General features: G+C 54.0%; 1 protein-coding gene across 2 annotated transcripts in view; it reads left to right on the forward strand.

Annotated features, from left to right (window-relative positions):
• The window catches only part of JADE2 (jade family PHD finger 2), a 46,542-nt gene that overhangs the window by 11,009 nt on the left and 12,154 nt on the right, over positions 1-23,379 (forward strand). For both annotated transcript variants that reach the window (XM_081090959.1, XM_081090958.1), the window contains exons 3-9: positions 444-532; positions 12,312-12,469; positions 17,049-17,209; positions 17,857-18,068; positions 19,245-19,412; positions 20,792-20,908; positions 21,959-22,423. In XM_081090959.1, coding sequence (XP_080947085.1) covers positions 444-532; positions 12,312-12,469; positions 17,049-17,209; positions 17,857-18,068; positions 19,245-19,412; positions 20,792-20,908; positions 21,959-22,423 — 1,370 coding nt within the window. The remainder of the gene's footprint in view (positions 1-443; positions 533-12,311; positions 12,470-17,048; positions 17,210-17,856; positions 18,069-19,244; positions 19,413-20,791; positions 20,909-21,958; positions 22,424-23,379) is intronic.

The raw sequence follows: 23,379 nt of genomic DNA on the forward strand, positions 1-23,379 counted from the left end.
AGCAAACTAAGGCTCAGAGAAACTTAGTTATTTGCCCAGCGGGACAAGCTAGTCAGTGGCTGAGCCAGGGCTCAAGCCTGTCTGCGGGTCTACTTTAGAGCAGGACTCTTCCCACTGCGCTGCCCAGGCTCTGTCCTCCCAGTGAGCATCACACCAAGGAGGACGCAGAGGACAAGCGAGTGCAAGGGACCTGTCGTGGGTCACGTAGTAAGCTAATACTGAGTCCTGGTCCCTGCCTTTATTTCCCAAGCCCCTTCGGGTTGGTGGGTAGAAGGGGTTTCATGTCATCGTTCATCATTGGAGAGGCCCAGAGCAGGGACAATCTATCAGGTACTTACTGAAGTGTCCACCTCCTGAAGCTGGAGCTTCCCTTCTATCCTTGGGTGTGGGGGGCGGTGTTCCTGGCCTCCCAGGGCCCCTCATGGGCTGTGTTCTCTCTGCAGGCCACACTACATCTGCCTCAAGATGCTCCAAACTGCCCAGCAGCACCAAGTCGGGCTGGCCCCGGCAGAACGAGAAGAAGCCCTCAGAGGTGAGTAGTGGCCAGTGTCCTAACGAAAGGCAAAGTGAAGATGGGAGGTCACAGGAGCAGAGGCCTGGGGCAGTGAGCCCTGCAGGTGTGTGGAAGAAGAGCACTCCTGGCGGAGAGCGTTCCTGGCAGAGGCCACAGGCACGACCACACGAGGCCGTGCGGCTGAGTGAAATGAAGGCAGGGGGTGTAGGTTGTTGTAAAGATGTTGCTGTTGATCTGAGGATCTGAGTGAGAGAAGCCTTTCCAGGACCATAAGGAAGGTAATGGCAGTCTGATGTTATAATGAAAGGTCCCACTGGCTGCCGTGAGGAGAAGGGTCACCGGGACACAGGTGGGACCAGGAAGGATTCTGATTCTTTGCAGTTGACCAGGAGATAAACAACGGCAGCTTAGAGCCTGGGGTTGGCAGTGGAGTAAGAAGCAGTGGTATTCAGGACACTTTGGAGGCTGAGCAAGGGTGACAGGATTGCTGGTGTAGGGGTGGAGATGGGTCCCCAGTCATCCAGTTAAGTCATCTGCTCCTTATTATGCCCAGTTCACAGTGCCTGCATTTTAAGCCTTCCTTTGTTTGACCTGGGATGATTCTTGTGACAGGTAGAGGTATTTGGCTACCGGAGCTGTGGAGAAAGGGGAGGGGGGCGGCAGTATTCAAAGCAGAAGAGGCCCAAGGCACAGATGAGGCTGCCAGAGCACTGATTCTCGGAGAAGGTGGCCGGTCTGTGGAAGGATTGAGTAAGGCCCTGAAGAGAGGCACTGCTCTGCAGCCTTCAGAGTAGCTGGGCACTTTAGAGTGCTGGACACTTCATTTTTTTAATCCTTAAAAGTAGCCCAGAGCCCAGCCGGTGTGGCTCAGTGTTAAGTGTTGAGCCATGAACCAGGAGGTCATGATTTGATTCCTGGTCAGGGGTTCAATTTCTGGTCAGGGCACATGCCTATGTTGCAGGCTTGATCCCCAGTGGGGGGAATGCAGGAGGCAATTGATCAATGATGCCTTTCATCATTGATGTTTCTGTCTTTCTCTCTCCCTCTCCCTTCCCCTGAAATCAATAAAAATATATATTTTTTTAAGTTAAAAAGGTTTTTTTTAAGTAGTCCAGAGTTCTCAGTCCTGTGATAAGGAAACTGAAGTTTCCAAAGTTATATGGCCAAGACCTGAGGTTTGGGGGCCTAACAGTGCCCAGGGTGGGAAGGCCCTGAGTGCTGGGTCTGAGCCCTTGACTTGGGGCTGGGGGAAGTGTCTGTTCGGAGCCTGTGGCCTCCTCTCCCCTTTCATCCCTGGAGCGATCTATCCCTGGAGCGATCTGGGCTCAGCTGTCATTAGCCAGCCCCTAGGGGGGTCTTCCGCAGAGCCTTGCATTTGAAAAAGGACTCCCCGCCTCCTCCTGGAGCTGGCTGACCCTAACACTCTCCCTTTGTGGGGAGTGGGGAGCCTTTGAGACCTGATGCCTCCCACCCCCACCCCCAACCGGTTGTCCTTCCTTGGCCCCATGGAGGAGGGGTGGAGCTGGAAGGAGATGCCTTCAGGAACGCGGTTAGGGCTGCACCGAGCCCGCTTGGGAAGATTCTCTTCTTGAGGCTGGTAGTGCCCGCCTGGACTAGCCCTGCTCAGTGGGTGCCCTGGGAAGTGGGAGGCAGAGTGCGAGAGCCCTGGAACCCCTGGGACCACTCCTCAACTCCACTGTCCCCCTCTCCCTTCTCGCCCCCATCTTGATACCTGCAAGGGCTCCCCAATTGTTGTGATTGAATTAGTAAGACAATAGCCACCTTCACACATCTTGTGGGTCCTGGGAGGCAGCAATTGTCAAGCCCCCCTTGGAGCAGAGGAGCCTGCCGCTTCGGAGAAAGGTGGAGAAGTTCAGGGGAGCTCCTAGGGCTGACTGCTCCCTCCTCCCCACAAGCATTTGTAGGAGGAGGGGCCGGCTCTCAGGGCAGAGATCCCAGGGCCTTGGCTGCCATGACACCCAGGATAGGCTGGTGGCTGGGAGGAAACAGGTGTCCGCGAAGGCCGAGGAGAAAATGATTTGCATGGGGCTGAAAATTCCCCTGCTTCTTGGGTTTTCCAGCTCAGAGCCTTTGAACCTCTCCCCACCCCCTGCAAAAAAAAAAAAAAAAAAATAGAGGCAAGTCATTGTAAGGGTGTTAGTGCCCGGCCCTGATGGGGACTGGCTACACCCTGATGGGGACTGGCTACATGTGGCTCTGGGATAGAGCACAGGAGCCTCCCAGGGGGCTGTGCAGCCTGAAGGAGACACCCAACCTCAAGTTCTGGGCTCCAGGAGAGCTGAGGAAGTCTTCCCCGCCTTGAACTATGGCCAAGGACAGCTCTTCCTCCCACAGCAGGCTGGAGAGCAGCCTGTGAGGTTTCCCTCGTCCCCTAAGTGAGGAGGCTGAGCCATAGCCACCATAAATTCCAAGCTATCTCGGGGCAGAAAGGAAACCGTCAATGAAAGCTTCCAAATTATTTGGCTCATGAGAAGGCGGAGATGAAAGCGAGGATTTGGCGGTACAGAACATTTGCACTAAATCTCGCTGGGTGTTGCCTTCTCTTTCTGTGAATGGAGTGGAGAGGAGGGCCCTTCTCATCTGCTGGGCCTGGGGGCCCAGGGCTTTGGACCCCCTGATGAGAGGGGATCTGGGAGCCCCATCTGCCCTGTCCCCCAGAGTAAGAAGCCTGTGGGGTGGTTGTCAGGCTGGTCACAGGGTCTGCTCCCAGTCTGGCCCAAGTTCCCAGCCAGAATGTTTGCAAGTTGATGTGTGTGGTGCAGGAGCCCCCTTGCTGGGGGCTCAGTGGTTCACTTCCTCGCCTTATCTCTCAACATGGACAGTGATGGGGTGGGGTTTGGAGGACCATGAGTCCTTATCCGAAGCAGCACCACTAGCCCGTAGTGAAGCCAACAGCTGTGGGAAGGGCTGGGGTTGGGTTTAGAGAACCGAGGGGCTGCTGCTCTGATGACCTGCCAAGGCCAGCCCTTCCTAAGTGCACCCTGAGGGTGCAAATCAAGGGATGCCCTCTACACCAGAGTGAGGTGCCCCAGGGCAGAAAAAGTACTCAAATCAGGACCCTGGACAGAGCCAAGGCCTTGAGGCCCAGGTTCTCATCCACCCTTAACCAGTGGGTGGTCTTTCTCAGCCAAAGTGAAAGGGGAGTGCAGGCCTCGTCCTGGGGTGGCCCCAGAATTCCCTTTGGCAGTAGAGTGAAAAGTAGGCCGACCCCAAGGACACCGGGTGCTGCCTTCCTCTGCTCTGCCTGCCCGCAGTATCCCAACAAAGCTGAGGTCGGCCGACCCCAAGGACACCGGGTGCTGCCTTCCTCTGCTCTGCCTGCCCGCAGTATCCCAACAAAGCTGAGGTCGGCCGACCCCAAGGACACCGGGTGCTGCCTTCCTCTGCTCTGCCTGCCCGCAGTATCCCAACAAAGCTGAGGTCTAGCACTTGGGGCTTCAGTCAGCCAGGCCGGTCCTGAGGGAGGAGGAGGGGTTAGCCTGTCCTGGAAAGGTGGCATTAGTGCATAAATCTTGCTCAGGCCTTGACTTTCTGGCTGACCTGTCTTAGCAAAAGGCGTCATCATTATTGGTGCTTAACACTTTGTGGGTCATATCTCTGTGAGTCTGATGGAGGTCACAGACCACCGCCTATCCTACCTCACCCCTAGGAACTGTGACTTAAATGGTCTGGAGTGGGGCACCAGGTGCCTGTACTTTCTCAAAGCCTGCCCCGCCCCCTGGAAGCCAGGGTTAAACACTACTGTCATAGCCCTTTCTCCCTAATATGCTAAGACAGGAGTTCCTGGCTTGGGCCTCCCTGGAAGATCCTGAGGTTGCAGAGGGGATGGGAGCCTGATTCAGTGACCTAAGAAAAGGCAGCAGGCGTGGGTGAGACTGTCACCCAGCTCAACCCCATCGCCCCAGCGGCAGCTAGGGGACTGGCAGGTTTTTGCTAAGCCTTCCACCCTGGCAGGCAGTGTCTTCCTCAGGCTGGGCAGAGGGGCAGATGGGAGGGCAGGCCACCTGGTGGGGATTCCCCCAGTCAGACTGTCTTGAAGTAGAAAGCTGTGTTTTTAGGAAGTCAGAGTCCCCAGAACTCAGCCAGTGGGCAGGGACACTGATTAAACTCAGTCAGCCCTGACCAGTTTGGCTCAGTGGATAGAACATCGGCCTGTGGACTGAAGGGTCCCGGGTTCGATTCCAGGCAAGGGCATATACCTTGGTTGCAGGCACATGCCCAGTAGGAGGTGTGCAGGACGCAGCTGATCAATATTTCTCTCTCATCGATGTTTCTAACTCTCTATCCCTCTCCCTTTCTCTCTGTAAAAAATCAATAAAATATATTTTAAAATAAATAAAAATAAAAAAAATAAATAAACTCAGCCAGCACCTAATAGACCCTGCCCGGTGCTAGGGGGACAAAAGTTGCAGGCTCTGTCCCCAGGGAGCTTGTCCTCTGGCTGTCAGCAGGATGCAGGTGCTACACAGGAAAGTGTCTGTTACAAGAGGTGCAGCCAGCTTTGCCACTGAGGAACTCTGTGACCATGGGCAAATGACTGCTTCTCTCTGAGCCTCAGAGTCGTCATCAGTCGAGCCCTACCCTGCACCCTGCCATGGAGATGTGACTTCCTTTCCTGAGGCCTGTGGAGCCTGGAAGTGGAAGTGATCCCAGAGTGAGTGGAAGTGACCCTGGCCTCCCTGGGACAGAAGCCTGGATGGTCCCAGAACAGGGTGGGTGGGAGTTGGGATTCAACCGTCAGTTCCTTGGTTGGCCCTGGCGACAAACTAGTATATCTCTACATGAGGGGATGGGGCCTGTTTACAGTTCCACAGAGGCCCTTTGTCAGTGCTCAGCCTCTTGCCCCTGGGGACAGGACCTAGGAGAAAGAGGTGATCTTTATGGACAGCTTCTGCCCCCATTGGGGTGTCCCCAAGACCCAGTGTTGGTGAGAATTCAACAAGTGAAGAGAAAATATGAAACCCTTCTACCTTGGGTGAAGGCAGGGGTGGCCAGATTGTGTTGAGGTGCAAAACCACAGGATCAGTACAATGCCTTCCTAGAGGAGCAGAGGTATTACCCAGATGTTTGACATAACCTATTTTTAAATACCTTTAAAAATTGATTTTAGTGCCCTAACCGGTTTGGCTCAGTGGATAGAGCATCAGCCTGCGGACTGAAGGGTCCCGGGTTCGATTCTGGTCAAGGGCATGTACCTTCTGGTTGATGATTCTAGCTCTCTATCCCTCTCTCTTCCTCTCTGTAAAAAATCAATAAAATATATTTTTTTAAAAAAATTGATTTTAGAGTGAGAGATAGAAACTTCGATAAGAGAGGGAGACATTGATTCGCTGTCTTTTGCACACCCCCTATTGGGGATTGAGCCCACAACCTGGGCATGTGCCTGACCAGGAATCAAACCGTGACCTCCTTGTTCATGGGTTGATGCTCAACCACTGAGCCACACTGGCCAGGCAACACAATCTATTTTATATTAAAACAATGATGACATGTATTGTAGTAACATACCCACAAACGTGAGAGGCAAAGCAGGAGAATCCTAAAGAGGGTTTTTGTGTTTGCCCCAGTGGTTTCAAGCCCTGTTCCTAGCCAGCAGCTCCTCTGCTATCCTGGAGCAGGCGGAGTGAGAGGGGAGCCTTCCACTGGGCTAAGCGCCTGCTTGCTGGGCCTCCCTCTGCCTTCCTCTGGGTCTCGTAGAGTCAGAAACAGTACTGCTCCCGCCAGCTGGAAAGGCCTCCTGGCCTCTGGGACTTGTCTTGCAAAAGAAATGTGTGTAATAAATTCTCTTTAAGAGCAGGAAGTGCTGTTATCCTTGTGAAAGAGAAAGAGATGTTGAGAGAGAGGGAGTGTGTGTCTGTGTGTTTTAAGTGTGTGACCAATGTGGTAGCTTGAATGGGACTGGGCAGAGCCTTTCTCTGGTGTTTTATGCCTAATTTTAAGTATTTAACTCTGTGTGATACTTTTTATCAGCTCCCAGCTCAGGAAAGAGACTTCTTTTGAATTTTTATTTATTGATTGGAGAGAGAGGGGGAAGGGGGAAAGAGGAAGAGAGGGAAATATCAACTTGTTGTTCCACTTTTTTAAAAAAATATATGTTTTTGTTGATTTGAGAGAGAGAGGAAGTGAGAGGGAGAGAGAGAGAAAAACACTGATTGGCTGCCTCCTGCACAGCCCCTACTGGGGATCGAGCCCACAACCCGGGCATATACCATGACTGGGAATCCAACTGGCGACCTCTTGGTGTACAGGACGACGCTCAACCAACTGAGCCATGCCAGCCAGGGCGGTTGTTCCACTTATTTATACATTCATCCGTTGCTGCTTTTATGTGCCCTGACCGGGGATTCATTCCATAACCTTGCTGTATCGGGACGATGCTCCAGTCATCTGAGCTACTGGCCAGGGCGAAAAGAGATTTTTTTAAAAGAAGAAATATCTGACTGGTTTGCTGATAGTATCGCAGTGCTTAAGAGACAATGCAGACCTCAAACAAGTGGTTTAACCTCTCTGAGTCTCAGTCTGCACATCTGTAGGATGGGGGTACTATGAATTAAGTGAAATTGTATATGCAAGGCATTTAGCAGAGCACGTGCCATGTCACAACAGGACAATTACTTTTCACTACTAGCAATTGTTTCTAACAAGATGAAGTGCTCAGAAAAAAAATGCATTAAAATGAAGTATCTGGGCCAGGCCGGTGTGGCTCATTGGTTGAGCATCGACCCATGAACCAGGAGATCACGGTTCAGTTCCCAGTCAGGGCACATGCCTGGGTTGTGAACTTGATCCTCGGGGGGTCGGAGAGGGGTGGGCATGAAGGAGGCAGCAAATCAAGATTCTCTCTCATCATTGATGTTTCTATCTCTCTCTCCCTCTCCCTTCCTCTCTCGAAAATCAATAAAAACATATTAAAAAATTAAAACAAAAAAATTAAGTATCTTTCACTTGGCTCTTTCAGGACATACCCTCAAATATCCTTAGGAGGGCGGTGGGGAGGGTGCCACTCCCAGCTTTGCATTGGGACTCCTCATGTGGACAGAGGTCATGGAGAGGCAGTCCTGGCCAGAGCCATTTCACTGACTGAGAGAGTGACCAAGGCCAGTTACTGAAGTCCACTGAAGAATCTTTTGACCAACCCCTGCTAAGCAGGACAGGAAATTTCAGGGTTTAGCCATACCTCAGGTAAATCCTGAGGTCCCTTCATTCATTCACTCACTGGTACCACACACATTTCTCGAACACCTGCTGTGTGCCCAGCACTGTGCCGTAAGCAGGCATAATGATAAACAGGGTACACTGTGGCCTCCGCCTCCTCCGCTTGATTATTAGAGGAGCTGGACATTAAACAAATCATTACCCAAATAATCATAGTTTGTAATTGTGGTAAGTGCTGGAGCCTTTCCTTAAGTAACTAAACTTCCTCTTGGTGCCTCTTGGTCTGAAATATACTGTGAGACAACAGTTCACCTCGAGAAGAGGAAGTACCGAGTCGCAGGTCCTGGGATGAAATATTCAAATAACATCCACAAGTCTGTGGCCATACATGAGAACCCACTGGATGGCACTGTGAAAGCTGCCCGTCGTCACTGTTTTTATTTGCTTTTGGAGACCACATCAGACGCCACTGATGCTTTCCGGCAGAGCCTGTTTTGGGTTTTCCCTGGAGAAACAGGTGTAGAAAGCTAGATGGCTGTGAAAGGCCAGGTCATGAACCATCCCTACTTCTAGGCAGAGCAGTCTTCAGCTCCCTCCAGGGTTGCATCGGTACCTCTGGCACTCAGATTGGTTATTAAATTAAAATTTTAGACCTTTAAGCTTTCTTCATCCTGTTTGAAGAAGCTACAATTCACATCTCCTAAGCAGCTCAGCAGAACTTGGTTGCTAGGCAGCAGACCTTTAACAATTTGTCAATTTCTGCCAAAATAGAGAAAAATAGTAAACATTCACATTCTTAGAAAATTGCTTGTTTTCCAGCTTCTAACTTTCTTGCCACAGCAAGGCTTCCAGTTTATCAGTGGCCATTTTATTCTTTATTTAGTTTTCATAAATAATTCAGAAGCAGTTTAAGAGAATAATTGAGCCTTTTTTCAAGCCTAACCTCTGGCAACTCAAAACAAAGATACTTGGTTTACAACTGGGTTGCCGTATTTGTGGATGGGTTTTTTTGTTGTTGTTGTTTTAAATATTTTTTATTGATTTCAGAGAGGAAGGAAGAGAGAGAGAGAGAGAGAGAGAGAGAGAGAGAGAGAGGTAGAAATATCAATCATCAATGATGAGAGAATCATTGATCAGCCACTTCCTACATGCCCCATACTGGGGATAGAGCCTGTAACCTGGGCATGTGCTCTGACCGGCAATCGAACCATAACCTCCTTGTTCATAGGTCGACGCTCAATCACTGAGCCACACAGGCCGTGCTGGACAGGTTTTATATGAATGTACAGAGGCTTCTCTGAAAGGTAGAGTGCTCAGCTGTCTGTAGCCTTGGGCAGCACCCCAGCAAGGTGGTGGCAGGTCCATGGGAGGAGGTTCTTGAGTCCTTCAGCTTTCGTTAGCACCTAGCATGAGCCAGGCCCTGTGCACTGCTGGGCTCCAACCTGCTGCCCGGCCAAACCTCACTGAGATCACCTTCTCATGGGGAGACATGGAAAGAAGCCAGGAGATTCCCATATTGGGGCTATGGGAGTTCAGAGGAAGCCCAGAACCCAGCCTGGGATCGGGGAAGGCTTCCCAGGGCAGATGTGGGCTGAACTGAGACCTTAAGGATGAAGCAGGCCAGCCCCACCTTGGCAAGGGAGAAGAGTATCCCCGCAGAGCCCTCCCGTGTGCCCAGGGAGGAGAGTGAAAAGGGCTCTGGAGACTGCGTCCGTACAGCACGGGGCCTGGCATGCCTTGCAGCTCAGTCTGAGGGCAGTTGCAACTTGCAAAAGTCCCCACCTGATTTGCATAGTGGAGTCCTAGCAGAAGCCACTTGATTTGACCTCAGGTTCACTCAAGGGAATTGACAGCCCTGTGGCCAAAAGGGGCTGTGGGGGAGTGTGGATGATGTCAGAATGGCCTTGGCGTGGGGTACTTTTGCCACTTCCAACACGCGGGACCTTGTCAAGGTTCTTTAACTAGACTGAGTCCCAGGTTTCTCAGCTGTAAAATAGGAATGATGGTAGCTCCTACCTCAGAGTTGGTATAGGGTCTGATAATAAATTAACTCAAGAACAGCTGGTACTGGGCACACAGCACTCTTTAGCATTGTGACAGTGCTGCCTTACTGTGCTTACGTGAGTCCTCTGCCCAGAAGGGCCACTGGTGTCCAGCCTGCCACCTGCTCCCTGAGTGACCCAGGACGAAACAGAACTCTGTTGAGATCAGACTCTTCTCTCTCCTGAATCTCCCTGGCTGAGTTGAGCCCAGGACCCCTTCCTGCTCGGAATTCTCAATCCTGGGCCTGTTCCTAGGTCAGGGTCACTTCCCCCCCAGCTGGTGTGGCTTGGCACCCTGGCCTCCAACTCCAGCTCGGGCAGCACCCTGGTCTTTTGGCTTTGAACCCTCTAGACTAGAGGCTGTGTGTTGCTTTGTTCAGGTTCAACTTTGGGTATATCTATGAGATGTTTCACCCTGTTAATGTGGGTTCAAAAAGCACTGCCAGGAGCCAGCTGGGAGCCTCAGATTCATCTGATAATTCCTCAGAGAAGCCCTTTCATTGATTTGCTCAGTCACCTGTTATGTGCCAGTCACCATGCACTGAGAATGCAGCAGAGAACAGGACAGGTGTGTCAGGGGAGAGGATGTGAAACAAGCAGCATGAGTGCGCCAGTTCAGATGAAGTACTGGGAAGTGAGGCAGGATGCTGGGGTAGAAGGTGGCTCTGTCAGGCAGTTGGCGCTCCCTGAGTCAGGATGATCAAGGAAGGAATCCCGGGGGAGGTGGCATTTAAACTATACCACAGGATGAAGGAACAGCAAGAGATTTTAAACACATCCATGCCTCTTTGGAGGGGCTTACAGGGACACTAGGTTCTTGAAGGGTTGCTATCGGGGCAGGAAGATGGACGGTCCAGGTGGGCAGCTCCCCTTGGCACCAGAGCAGCAGGGCTTTGGCTGTCATGCCCCTTGGCTTGCCTGGGTTGGGAGAGCTTTGAGGCAGTGATGAATCTACTGTGGGTTCAGTTCACCCACCAGGTCTTGTACTGGCGCCCAGAGGGAAGTACCCAGCCCCAGCCCTGATGGGCTTGGCTGAGGCCACAGCTAAGAAAGGCCCCCACGAAAGCACTGAGTACCTGAGTTTGTGTTCTTGTATCAGCTGGTTCACTGCTTGCTAATAAGATATGCAAATCATCAGGGCTGTAAAATCTTCACCACATTCCATCTTCTGTTTAATTAGCATTTAATTGTAATCTCATTTTAATTTTTTCACACTGGCACCCTAATTAAACGTTAGGGTATCCTTCTTAACAATTAAATTATATTGGCAAATAGAATCTTCAAGAAATTTGACCTTTTTCAAGCCAGGGCCCTCTCTGGCTAGATGCAGATGTTAATTAGCTTTCTGCAAGATGCTGCCTCAAACCGCCTTGGTGCACCCATTTCAGCTGTTTTCTTGCTGTTCTGGCCCTAGATTCAAATGAGACACTCACAGCCAGTGACTTGGGCCCCAGTAGGCAGAGGTTACCATGAATGAGTTTGTCATGAGCCTCCGAAAGGCCAGCAGATGCTGACTTTTCCAGGGAGGGGTGGTTTTGAAGTTTGGTCTGAGGCCTTGAGCACTCCTTGAAGTGGTTTCTCTTGTCTCGTTGACACAATCACTTCTTTAACTTGTGATTCTCATGTGGTGATCGCTGGGAAAGTTGGTACCTACGTAAGTCACATCGTTTGGAGCTGCCACCAAGTCCCTCAGCAGCCCTTCCTGGGAGGCCACCTGAGGTCAGGTAACCAGGGCACAAGAGTCACTGCCAGTGCCACTGGGGCTGGGCTTACAGATTATTTGGGGAGATGGGGGCACAACAGGCAGAAGGTTGGGAAGAACTATTTCCTCAGTGACCAGAGAAAACCAAAGCATGAGGATGTGTCCACTCAATGGCCTGGCTCTGAGGGGACTTGGATGGGCTTGACTGAGAAGGAATCCAACCCCATCCTCCTGCCCCATCACACACAGAGGATGGAACTGGGGAGCCCCTGCTGAACAGGAACCTGGTGTCCTTGTTCTTGAGAGGCCGTCGGGACCCTGACCATTGGAAGTGTGTCTTTGGGGTTGCCCCAAACCCTACCTCCCCTCCGCTGTTTGCATAAGGTCCTGGCGTTTCGTTTGCCCTGGTTGGTGCCCTGCAGTCTTGACATCTCCACTGTGCCTGTAGCACTATGTTTACAACTACAAACATAATTTTAAGCATTTGACAGAAATTCCCCAAACAGTCACTTAATGGCAGTATGCATTCACCGAGGCCTTCTTTTTCTTTTCTTTTTTTTTTTTTTTTTTTTTTTTTGCCTTTCCCAGCCTTTCCTGTTCCCTCTGAGATCCACTCCCATTCATCACTGTCCTTTAACAGGTCAGGACACATATGAATTCAATTTAACACATTTATTGAATATCTGCTGTGTGCAAAGCACTGTGCTGGGTTTAGAGAAGATGCATTATTGCACTTAGTGCCTTTGTGTTGGCTTCTGACTTTAAGTGAGTGGGTAGAAAGCCCACTTGAGTTGTATTTGCCTCTTCCTCCCCTGGCCTGGGGAGCGGACCCCCGGAGGCAGTCTGAAGCCATTCTCACCATCCTTGCTCCCGACAGGTTTTCCGGACAGACTTGATCACAGCGATGAAGATCCCAGACTCATACCAGCTCAGCCCGGATGACTACTACATCCTAGCGGATCCGTGGCGACAGGAATGGGAGAAAGGTGTGCAGGTGCCCGCCGGGGCAGAGGCCATTCCAGAACCCGTGGTGAGGTGAGCCGGGCAGCCCAGGCTAGGGGCTCAGGTAGAGGAAGAAGAGGGGGCTAGGACCCCATATGGGACCCACCAGTCCTGGGCTTCCTTGCTAGCCTAGCTTTATTTTGTCTTAGATTATTTTGGCCCATAAACCATTGAAATATTCCAGAAATACTAGCAGTTTACCTTTGAGACTAACATCTTGGGCTTGGGCTCAGCTGTGGAGCCAGACAGCCTAGGTTCAAATGGCCATTCATAGTCAGTATGATGTTGGGCCAGAAATACAATCTCTCTGGGCCTCAAGTTTCCTTGTCTGTGAAATGGGAATGATGACAATAATATTTACCTCCTACTTAGTGTTGGAGTTGATGTAGGGAAATGATGCCTGAAAGGCATTTGGCACAGGGTCTGGCACACAAGTATTCAGTAACAACTGGCCCGGATGAGCTTGATGTTGATCCAAACTAGGTCCCACAAGCACGTCTTAATCAGGGAAATCTTCAGACTTCTAATGACTCCTTAAGACAGGGATAAGCCATGCTCTTGACTTCTTAAACCTCTGTAAGGAGTTCTTAGTGGGAGGGATGCTCAGGAAGCAGCTGCTGTGGCCAGCCTCTGAGGAGGCCCCCTGCCAGGGCTGAGTCCCCTGGGCTTGTGGGGCAGCGAGACCCCTGGTGCTCTGGTCAGGAGGTGGCCTCGTGGCCATGGGCCATGCCTCCAGCAACAGAGGTCAGCCAAGTGCTTCTTTCTGTTGCCTGGGAAACCCTCCAAGTCATGCCTTGGGGCAGAGGGACCTGCTGTCCTGCCCTCCCCCACCCACCAGCTCGCCAGGGTTGGACAGCTTGTGTTATTAGCAGTCCACTCCTGGCCTTGGCAGCCCCAGAGCTCTTGCTCAGGCCCATTTGACCGGGCCTGGGGCAAAGATCACAGCTGTCACCTCCCATGACATTGGCACTGCTGCTTTCTGGCAGCCACACCCATGACTGGCTCACAGACACCCAGTGCCCTCTTGGTGCCAGGCCTGTGCTGGGCATGGATTATAGAGGCAACACTAATCCCTGCACAGGTGCTCTCAGTCAGGATTGGGTACTGGGCAGGGCTCATCCTCCTGTGGCTCCTGAGGGCTGAGTGCCTACCGGCACTGGTCTGGGGCCTTTGAGAATCAGGGAGCCCACACATGAGACTTGGGAGGAAAGGACTTATTCTCCACGTCCCCTGCCCAGGCCCAAAAATGTGGGGCAGGCTCCCGGCCGGTTTCACACCCTCACCTCTGTAGACAAGAACTGCCACTGCCCTTTTGAGCCTGTTTCTCCTCTGTCAAATGGAGCTAAGAACTGTACCTGCCTGGTGGTGTGCTGGGGAGGCCTGAATGAGAAAACATGGGCCAGGAGCCCAGGGTAATGAGGGGGGCACCAGCTGGGTGGAAAGAGGTGAGTCCTGATGAGGCTCAGCCCAGCAGTCTGCCCCTCTCCTTGATGTCAGTGTCAGGTGGTTCGGGAAGCATCTCTGGCCTGGGTAATTAACTGCAGATGCTTCCACACCAGTAGCTTGGCTTCAGCCTGCCTTATCTGTTGACATCAAGAGGAGAGCACGTGTTCAGGCAATTCTGGCTGTGCTGGGTGCATTCCCCACATATGCATGTGCTGTAAGCTGACAGGAGCCAGGCAGCCTGGCTTGGCCATGCTCTTTGAAGAGGATAGACTGCAGGCAGGAAAGGGTGTGCTTCTTGGAGAGATCTCCATGCCTCTTCTTCCCGTGTCTCCCTCTACCACCTTCAGCACCTCCTCCTGCACGGCCCTTGTCTGGAAGCCAGCGTGGCAGCCACTATAGTCAAAATTCTTATAGGAACTCTCTTCCTGAGAACTTGCTGTGCTGAGCCTGTTATGTTCATCCTCTCACTTAATTATCATATTCGCCCTATAAAGTACATATTATTGTCCCCATTTTATAGATGAGGAAGTTGGGAAATTCTGGGGAATTCCCTGCATGACTGTCAGGGCCTAGTGGGCTGGGCCAAGAAATCACAGGCCCTGGGAACAAGCCCTGGGTCACCCCCGTGAGGCCCAGAGAGAGCCTGTGCCCTGATCACCCTGCATGTTGGTTCTGACTGCCCTCCCTGGCTGCTCCCTGAGGCCCCTCTGTCTCTGCCTCCTTCCCCCATCTTCCCTGGCCCTTGGGCAGGTCTGCCCACCGCATGGTCTGAAGTGTGTCTGAGTAATGAGAGTCTCTCTGAGGCCCCCAGATCAGGACCTGAGTGAGGGCTTACGCTGCTCCCTCAGTGTGTCCAAAAGGCCCAGCCCCAGGCCGAACCACCCTCTGGTGTCTGTTTGGTCTTTTGGAGTAGAGACCCCTCCCCTCTCCCGGATCCCAGCGCAGCCGCCCACCTCCTCCCAGCTGACCTCAGTACAGCTGGCTGCGGCTGAGACTGAGGCCTGGCCTAGGGTCAGGCTGGTCCATGCCTGGTGCGAGAGCTTCCTCCTCAGCCAGAGCCAGAAGGGGCCGAACGGATGAAGGTGAGGCCCAGGAAGCACAGGAAATGCCTTTCTGATGAGCCTCTTAACCCCAGCTTCCCAGAGAAAGGAATGTGATACTGGCCCCAAGAGCTCTGGCCAGGTGGCAACTGCCTGAGTATAAGGTGTGGGCAGTTTATGCTGGTAGGTGGTGGGCCTTTGGGCAAAAGTTAACCAAAACCCCGACTAAGCATATGCTGGGGGCACAAACAAAGCACGGGCATGACAGAAATCAGCCTGTGTTTTTAAAAGAATGTATTATTTTGTAGGACTAAGGGTGTTCATCTTGCTTCTATTTTGGGGGTCCGGCCCGCATGGCTCAGTGGTTGAGCATTGATCTATGAACCCAGACGTCACGGGCTTGATTCCTGGTCAGGGCACATGCCCAGGTTATGGGCTCGATCCCCCTGGGCGGCGTGCGGGAGGGAGCCAGTCAATGATTCTCTCTTATCAGTGATGTTTCTGTCTCTCCCTTACTTCCTCACTGAAATCAATAAAAATATATTTAAAAAAAAAAGAAATGACCTTTTGGGGGAACTAGGGGAGTTGTGCCAGCATCAGCATCATCACCCAAAGCCATCCTTAATCTGGGCCTCTGTGTGGAAGGGTGGCACCAAGCCCTTTCACTTTCCCTTTGCCCACATCAACTGCCTCTGGGCTTGCCCCCTGGTCTGGAGGCCATTCTGCCTCCTGTCTCCTTCATCCTTCCTGCCTCTTGCTGACACCGGGGCATTTCTTGGAGTCCAGGGCCCTGCCCTCTCCTGTCTGCTCTGAGTCACAGCCCCTGGCAGCCCTATCTCCAACCCCAGGAGGCCTCCTGGGCAAGTGAGAGGCCTCTCAGCCCCACAGGCAGGGCTGGCCAGACAGAGGCCAGGCTCCACAGCAATAACCATGGCAACCAGTGGGGGGTGGGAAAAGCTGGCATTTTGAACTGGTACCAGGAACTGAGGGGCAGCACATGCTGAACCAAGAGTGGGCCTGTGCCCTCCCAAGGCAAATAGCACTCTATTCCATTTCAGAAGGGGCAAAGTGATGTCCAGAGGTCTTAAAACACACACTCACACGGGAAGGGCTTACTGTGTGCCAGGCACTGTTCTAGGAGCTTTACAGGTTTTCATGCATTTCCTCTTCACACCAACCATAGAAGGTAAATACTATTCTTATTAGCCCATTGTTCGGATGAGGTCACTGGGGCACAGAGAAGTTAAGTGGCTTGCCCAGAAGTACCCACTATGTGGGGCAGCAGGGCTCTGAGTCCCCACTGTGCAGCCAGGGCCCTTCCAAGCTGCCTCAGCAGGAGGGTTCACCGGAGTGTGATCTGGGACTGTAGTAGGTGCATCTTAGTATCCAGGGGAGGCCGTGTCCTCTTGGGGTGAGGGGAGCACCGTAGACAGAGACTCGCTGCTCAGGGAACATTCTTTTGAGGGCGAAGGGCAAGGTGTGTGGGCAGCACTGCTCTCTGTGGCAGCAGACCTTTTTTATGTGGGAAGGGCCACCCTGGGTGGCAGTAATGTAGCCAGAGAGGACTCCTCTTCACCCAGAGGAAAGCTGGCCTCAGTTCTTCTCAGGTTGCTGGTGAAGGAGGAACCAGGGCTGTGAGGGCCTGGGGACAGTCCTGGCCTCTCCTCAGCCTCGAGGGCTGTGCTGAAGGACCTGGAGCCCGCCTGGCTCGGTTCCACGTGTCCCACGGGAAGTTGCCAAGGACAGCACTTGGAATGCCTCCTACGGACTGGGGCAGGGCAGATCCAGATCCTGGGGCTTTAGCTAAGGCCCAGGTGCCCGCTCTGAGCAGAATGGATGTGTATGGATGGGTGTGCAAGGGCTGTGGGTCAGCCCCGGCTCTCATCCTCCACTCTGCCCACAGCCCGTTGTTTTCCTCCCTGCTTGCTCATAGTCATCTGAGGCTGCAGGGTGGGCAGGCGGGAGAAGGAAGCATAAGAAGGGAGTGAAGTGTGGGCACTGCTTGGATCCAAGTCTCACTAGGTCCTCAGCTGGGCTGGCCAACTCCCCAGATGCCTCCAGACCCAGCAAGGGTGGCAGGCTGAGGGTCCTTCCCCTCATGACACCACCCCCTCTTGATTTCCTAGGATCCTCCCGCCGCTGGAAGGCCCCCCTTCCCAGGTGTCCCCTAGCAGCTCCGAACTTGGCGAGGGCTCCCAGCCTGATTGGCCAGGGGGCAGCCGCTATGACCTGGACGAGATTGACGCCTACTGGCTGGAGCTCATCAACTTGGAGCTCAAGGAGATGGGTAGGTGACCTGCCAGGCTAAGAATGGGATCGGGGGAAGGCCAGGCAGGGCTTTCTTCTGAATCCCAGCATCCTCACCCTCAGAAGGACAGTAGCCACGACTGGGCTTTTGCACTGAATGGATCTGGGGTGACAGTCCCTGCAGCATTACTGATTGGAGAATTTATTGATGTCTCTGTGCCTGTCTCTGTAGCTGTCAGGTGAGGGTGATACTAGCATGTAATTGACAGTTCTTGGGAATAGGGTTAGTCAGCGTGACTGTTACATGAGAGTGAGTATGGACTTCCCGGCTGGAGTTCACCAACATGTATCAGGGCCAGCTCTGTCATATTCAGCCACCTTCAGAGGTCCCCCATTCACACAGCTCAAGCAGTGGACTCCCCATGGAGCCAGCCGCATCCCAGAGATGCTGTCTGTGTGTACACTTCATGTGTGTGGTTGCAGGCAGGCTGTCCAGAGTCAGAACACCACGACAGGCCCCAGGGCCTTTGAGGTCGGATGGTCCAGCCCATTCAGTTTTCAGACAGTGGAGCTGGGGCCCACGACAGCCCACCTGTTTTCCCAGGTCACACCAGATGAATGGAAGCCCTCCCATCCATCTGCCCTGAAAAGCCGCACTTCTCACTCCCTCCCCTGTTGTCCTCACAGAGAGGCCAGCGCTGGACGAGCTGACCCTGGAGCGTGTGCTGGAGGAGCTGGAGACACTGTGCCACCAGAACATGGCGCGGGCCATTGAGACGCAGGAGGGGCTGGGCATCGAGTATGATGAGGACGTCGTCTGTGACGTGTGCCGCTCTCCCGAGGGCGAAGACGGCAACGAGATGGTCTTCTGTGACAAATGCAACGTCTGCGTGCACCAGGTGGCCAGCCCCGCAAAGGTCCCTATCCGCACAGTGTCCTCACACGCAGCCCGGCAGGCCCCCGCCTGGAGCTGGTCATCCTGACTGGGCGTGTAGCAGCACTGTGGGCACAGGCTTCTGGGAAGAAGGGCAAGGTGGGAGGAAGGGACTGGCATGATTGTCCTGTGGCACCGGGCCAGCTCCGTCAGCCAGACCTGAGTAAAGGCCCGTTGGGTGATCTTTCTGTCCTGCCTGGCAGACTGCCCCCCCGCTCCCCCCCGAGCACACTGCCCCTGCCTTCCTCCTCTGCTCCTCACCATCCTGGACTACAAAGGGGCCGCTCAGTGTAGTGGTTGAGAGCAGAGCCTGGAGCCAGGCTGCCTAGTTTCAAATTGTGGCTCTGCCCTTTACAAGCTCTGTGGTTTAGAGCGAGTTTCTTAACTTCTTTGGACCTCTCTTTCCTCAACTGTACATAAGATTAAGTTGTAGTAAGGTCTGAGTTATTGGCTTCGAACATTATCCTAAGGGCTCTAAGTGTTTGTTACCATTGTTGATATAAACTGGGTCTGGCCTGACCAGGCCCACCCCTTGGACCTTGGGCATCCCTGGGCTGTGTTTGCAGACCTGACTGGAACACAGTGGACCCACTCGGGCTCTGACTTTGATGCCCGCCTGCCCTCCCCCACACACACTGCTGCTGGACTGTCTCCTGGGAGCTCAGAGAGGCCTCCCCTGGCGGGCGGGTAGGAGGCAGTACACCCCATTCACCCACACCCCTTATACTCAGCAGCTCTTAGGTTCATGAACCCTCGGCATGACTAGGAGGACCCCCTTCACAGATGCCTGTGAAAAAAGACGGAAGGTCTGCTCCTTGTCCTCAGGCAGCATACACACCAAAACACAGTCAGCCGAAGGCAGCGTGGACACTTCTGAGGCCCCTCACAGGTTAGGACCCTCTGGCTAAAGGGACAGTCCTCCCAGCAGAGGGCAGACCTGAGCCCTTTCACAGAGGACTGAAGTGGTGACTTCTCGCACACAACACCGACAAGTCCTCAGGAGGTCTCCTTGCCAGAGCCTGGTAGCAGGGTAGCTTTGTAGCTCCCAGCCCGGGTGGGGGCTGGGACATTCACAGCTGACTCCTGACCAGGTGCAGATTGACCAAGGCCCTGACCTGCGATCACCCTGCTCTCTTCCCAGGCCTGCTATGGGATCCTCAAGGTGCCCACAGGCAGCTGGCTGTGCCGGACGTGTGCCCTGGGTGTCCAGCCAAAGTGCCTGCTCTGCCCCAAGCGAGGAGGAGCCTTGAAGCCGACCCGAAGTGGGACCAAGTGGGTGCACGTCAGCTGCGCTCTGTGGATTCCTGAGGTGGGCCGGTGGGGCGGCCCCGGGGAAGTGGGTCTGCATGGAACTCAGAACTCAGGTGGCAGAGCACTGGGAAAGGAGGGTGATGAGCCACAGAACATGGGATCTCAGGTGTTGAGCCTGGAGAACACCGGGGCCCCCAGGGAACTTTGCTATGGACTAGGTCAGAACTCAGGTGGTGGTTTCCAGGGGAAATGGACCCTGGGAATCCAGTGGTAGGTCTGAGAGCTGGACAAAAGTCAGGCAGCTGACTGGGGAAAGCAGACTGTGGGTCCACCCCCATTGAGGCGGTGGTTCCAACCAAAGCCAAGCTGTCTTAGAAGGAAGCCAGGTGACCTGAAAGGAAATTGGGTGGCAAGCCTAATTGGAAGTCTGGTAGTGGGCCTGCTACTGGGGCTGTGGCTAGAGGGGTGCCCTGGGTCTGAGTCTGGGTGGGGAGGGACCGTGGATTTACAGCCTGGGTCCACAGTGAGATGGCAGAGGCCCTGGGCTCCCAGAGGGCATCCCATTTTATTTGAAATAGGAAATGCTGAAATCCCCTGGAGTTTCAGCCCCGGCCCTGTTATGTGCCATGACCCAGAATGGGACCTCACTCCAATGCTGCCATGCCCAGAAGCAAGCCAGGTGGCCCTCACCTTCCTGGGCTCCAAGTCTGAAGAACTTGCTGAGACCCACCTTGCAGGGTTCTGTGATAATGGTGGTTGTGTCAGCAGTGGTCTCTTGCTTCCACTGAGTATGCCCTGGGACAGAGAACCAGCAAGGACCCCACCTTGGGAGCCCTTTGGTTTAGGACTTCTGGGCAGGGGCTCTTCCATCCTTAGGCATGGGCGGGGAGCAGGGGGGTGGGTGGGGAGAATGTGCCCAGGAGATGTGGACATGGGTATAGTCCCCATAGGAGAGACAGGAGGGCCTAAACAAGGGCCCTGGAAGGCCTCCAAGAAGAGATGCCACCCTGACCCTGACACCATTACTTGTTGCCCAGAAAAATAAATAAAATAAAGACAAATTATGATAAGAACTCAGAAGATGCTCTTGACAAAGGGCTGAGGTACAGAAGAGAGGGGACCTTGCATGTACTCATTTAGACACACACACTCTGAAGCATCTCTGTCTCAAGGGCCACACAGTTGTAGGCACACACACTCAGTTACACTACTGATGTGCACCGTCTCACACAGTCACAAATAATGTGAGACTTGTTGCAGGTGAGCCCACACTCACCCAGTGGTCAGCTTGGGACAGTCAGCAAGGACTTGGGATTCTGGGGCTCTCCCATTGTCCTGTCTGCCCCCCACCTGTGTCAGCAGACAGCCCCCCATTTGGGGATCCTTGGGGCAGGCTGAGGACAAGAGGCCTGATGTAGCTCCCTGTGTCCTGCCCAGGTCAGCATCGGCTGCCCCGAGAAGATGGAGCCCATCACCAAGATCTCCCATATCCCAGCCAGCCGCTGGGCTCTGTCCTGCAGCCTGTGCAAGGAGTGCACGGGCACCTGCATCCAGGTACATGGCCACTTCACCTCGCTGCTGCCCGGGGGCCCATGCAGGAGCCAGGTGCCACCCCCTCCACCTGTCTGTAGTGGTGCTACAGACAGAGCCACTAATGGGCCAAGGAAGCCTGAGACGGGGCTTTCCACGTGGGGGGCATTCCTCTAGGCATAGGGGGCAGGCCTGGGAGCCCAGGCTTACCATCCCATTGGAGTGCTGAGGACTTTGACTTATTAAGCTCAAGACCAGGTTTCTTTGTGCTTAATAAATACATTGGCCTGGCTTTTGGCATCAAGCATGACATGCAGCAGGTGTGGGAATCAGTTAGGCTCTTGCCGCACCAGTCCATTGACAGCAGTGGTTCCCAAATCCTAGTGTGATCCTTGTTACCCGAGGGCTTGTTAAAACACAGATGGCTGTGGTGGGGCTGAGAATTTGCATTTCTAGCAAGTTCTGCTACTGCTACTGGCCTAGAGGCTGGGAGGTAGGGATGTCCTGTCTCTCCAGGAACAGTTGTCATTGCAAACACTAGCTGTGCCTCTGCCCATTTGTATGGCTTGTGAGTGCAGCGGAAATGGCCACTCATAGTGGGATGGGTTATCGCTGAGACAGTTATCAGCTGCCCACGACCATCATCCCAGGCTGGGAGGGAGGGGCAGGTGCTGCCTGGGCAAGAGAAGGAAAGGGTCCAAGTGCAGTCCCTCTTCCCAGAGGACAAAGGAGGTACGGCTCCCCTGACATTGCAGGAGCAGAGGCGGCAGGGCCTCCTCACCAGTCTCTTTCAATGCCTCTGATTCCAAAGTCATTTTGCCCACACAGGCATGCAGCTTGCCCCCAGAGGGTTGTCCAGTCATAGGCTTGTTGTCTTCCCCATATCTAAGGTGCTGAACCCCATTTCCTTCCCAGGACCCCCCTCCATACCCTGTAGAGTGTTAGGAGCCCATGCCATTTTATTTAGGGTCTCACCGCATTCTTCGTTCTCAGGACCCGGGGGGATCCCCACATCCTTCTTACCTCCCATCAGGGTTCCCCCCATGTCTGACACTGCGCTTGCTGTCCCTCCAGTGTTCCATGCCTTCCTGCATCACGGCATTCCACGTCACATGCGCCTTTGACCATGGCCTAGAAATGCGGACTATATTAGCAGATAACGACGAGGTCAAGTTCAAGTCATTCTGCCAGGAGCACAGTGACGGGGGCCCAAGGGTTGAGGCCACATCGGAGCCGGTGGAGCCCAGCCCGGCTGGTGAGGACCTGGAGAAGGTGACCCTGCGCAAGCAGCGGCTGCAGCAGCTGGAGGAGGACTTCTATGAGCTGGTGGAGCCGGCCGAGGTGGCTGAGCGCCTGGACCTGGCCGAGGCGCTGGTCGATTTCATCTACCAGTACTGGAAGCTGAAAAGGAAAGCCAATGCCAACCAACCGCTGCTGACCCCCAAGACCGACGAGGTGGACAACCTGGCCCAGCAGGAGCAGGACGTCCTGTACCGCCGCCTGAAGCTCTTCACACACCTGCGGCAGGACTTGGAGAGGGTGAGTGCTCCTGCCGCCCCCTGCCCGCAGGCCACTGCTCACTGCCCTCGAGCAGCTGTGGCTCACCAGGGCTCACACTGTGACCTCTGGCCCAGGGGTTGAGGGCCTCCAGGTCTCATACAGGGAGGAGGTTACTGACTTTGTAGTACAGGGAAGGATCCAGCTCTCGGGTCTGAGTCCCTCTGGTCCCAACCCTTTGGAAGGCCTGGTGAAGGGTCATGAGGCTGGAGACACTGGAGCTGGGGCAAGGACCCAGGTTTCCAGCTCCCCTGGCTTCCGGCCCCTGTGTGGCCGCTGTGAGCCCTGCCCGGGTGCAGCACACAAGCTCCTGCTTAGAGTCCGAGGCCAGGGAGGAACTGGGAATGTCGAGTGAGCTGAACCAGCCCAACAAGTATGTGCTAGGCCAGGGCAAGGAAGACAGGTGTGACTATGGCTCCCCGGGGTGCCGGACAGAGGAAATGGAGTGAGCAGAGGGGGAGGGTGGGCTCACCTCTGTGGAGTGAAAGGATGTTGGGTGGGCCAGAGTGGTCTAGAAGTTACAGAAGGCTTTTAAGCAGGGACTTCCCTGCTGTGACTTCCACTTCCAAACACTCACCCCGAGGGGGAATCTAAGGGCCTGGAGGGAGTGGGCGGGTTGGCTAAACACCCCCGCCCCCCCAGCTGTGAGCTGAGAGACCGGTGATCTTGGCTTGGTCCAGGGTGGTAGCTTTGGGGGCTGAGCGAGATGACAAAGGGGTACAGACGCTGTGGTTTAGGGCTGAGCTATAGAGGTATAGAGGTTGGGGAGCAGCAAGAGCGTGGAAGACCCTACAACCTCTAATCCCCCCTACTCGCCCCAGAGGAAGTGAGGGGGTCCTTGAACATGGACACAGGATGTTCTGGTCCTTGGGTCAGTCCTCTGAATCCCAGGTGCTGGTCTGGCGCCCTGTGTGGGACATTCAGTTCAGGGTCCCAGA

This window comes from Myotis nattereri (assembly GCF_964212035.1).
Source record: "Myotis nattereri genome assembly, chromosome: 5".
In the NCBI taxonomy this organism is placed as follows: Eukaryota; Metazoa; Chordata; class Mammalia; order Chiroptera; family Vespertilionidae; genus Myotis; species Myotis nattereri.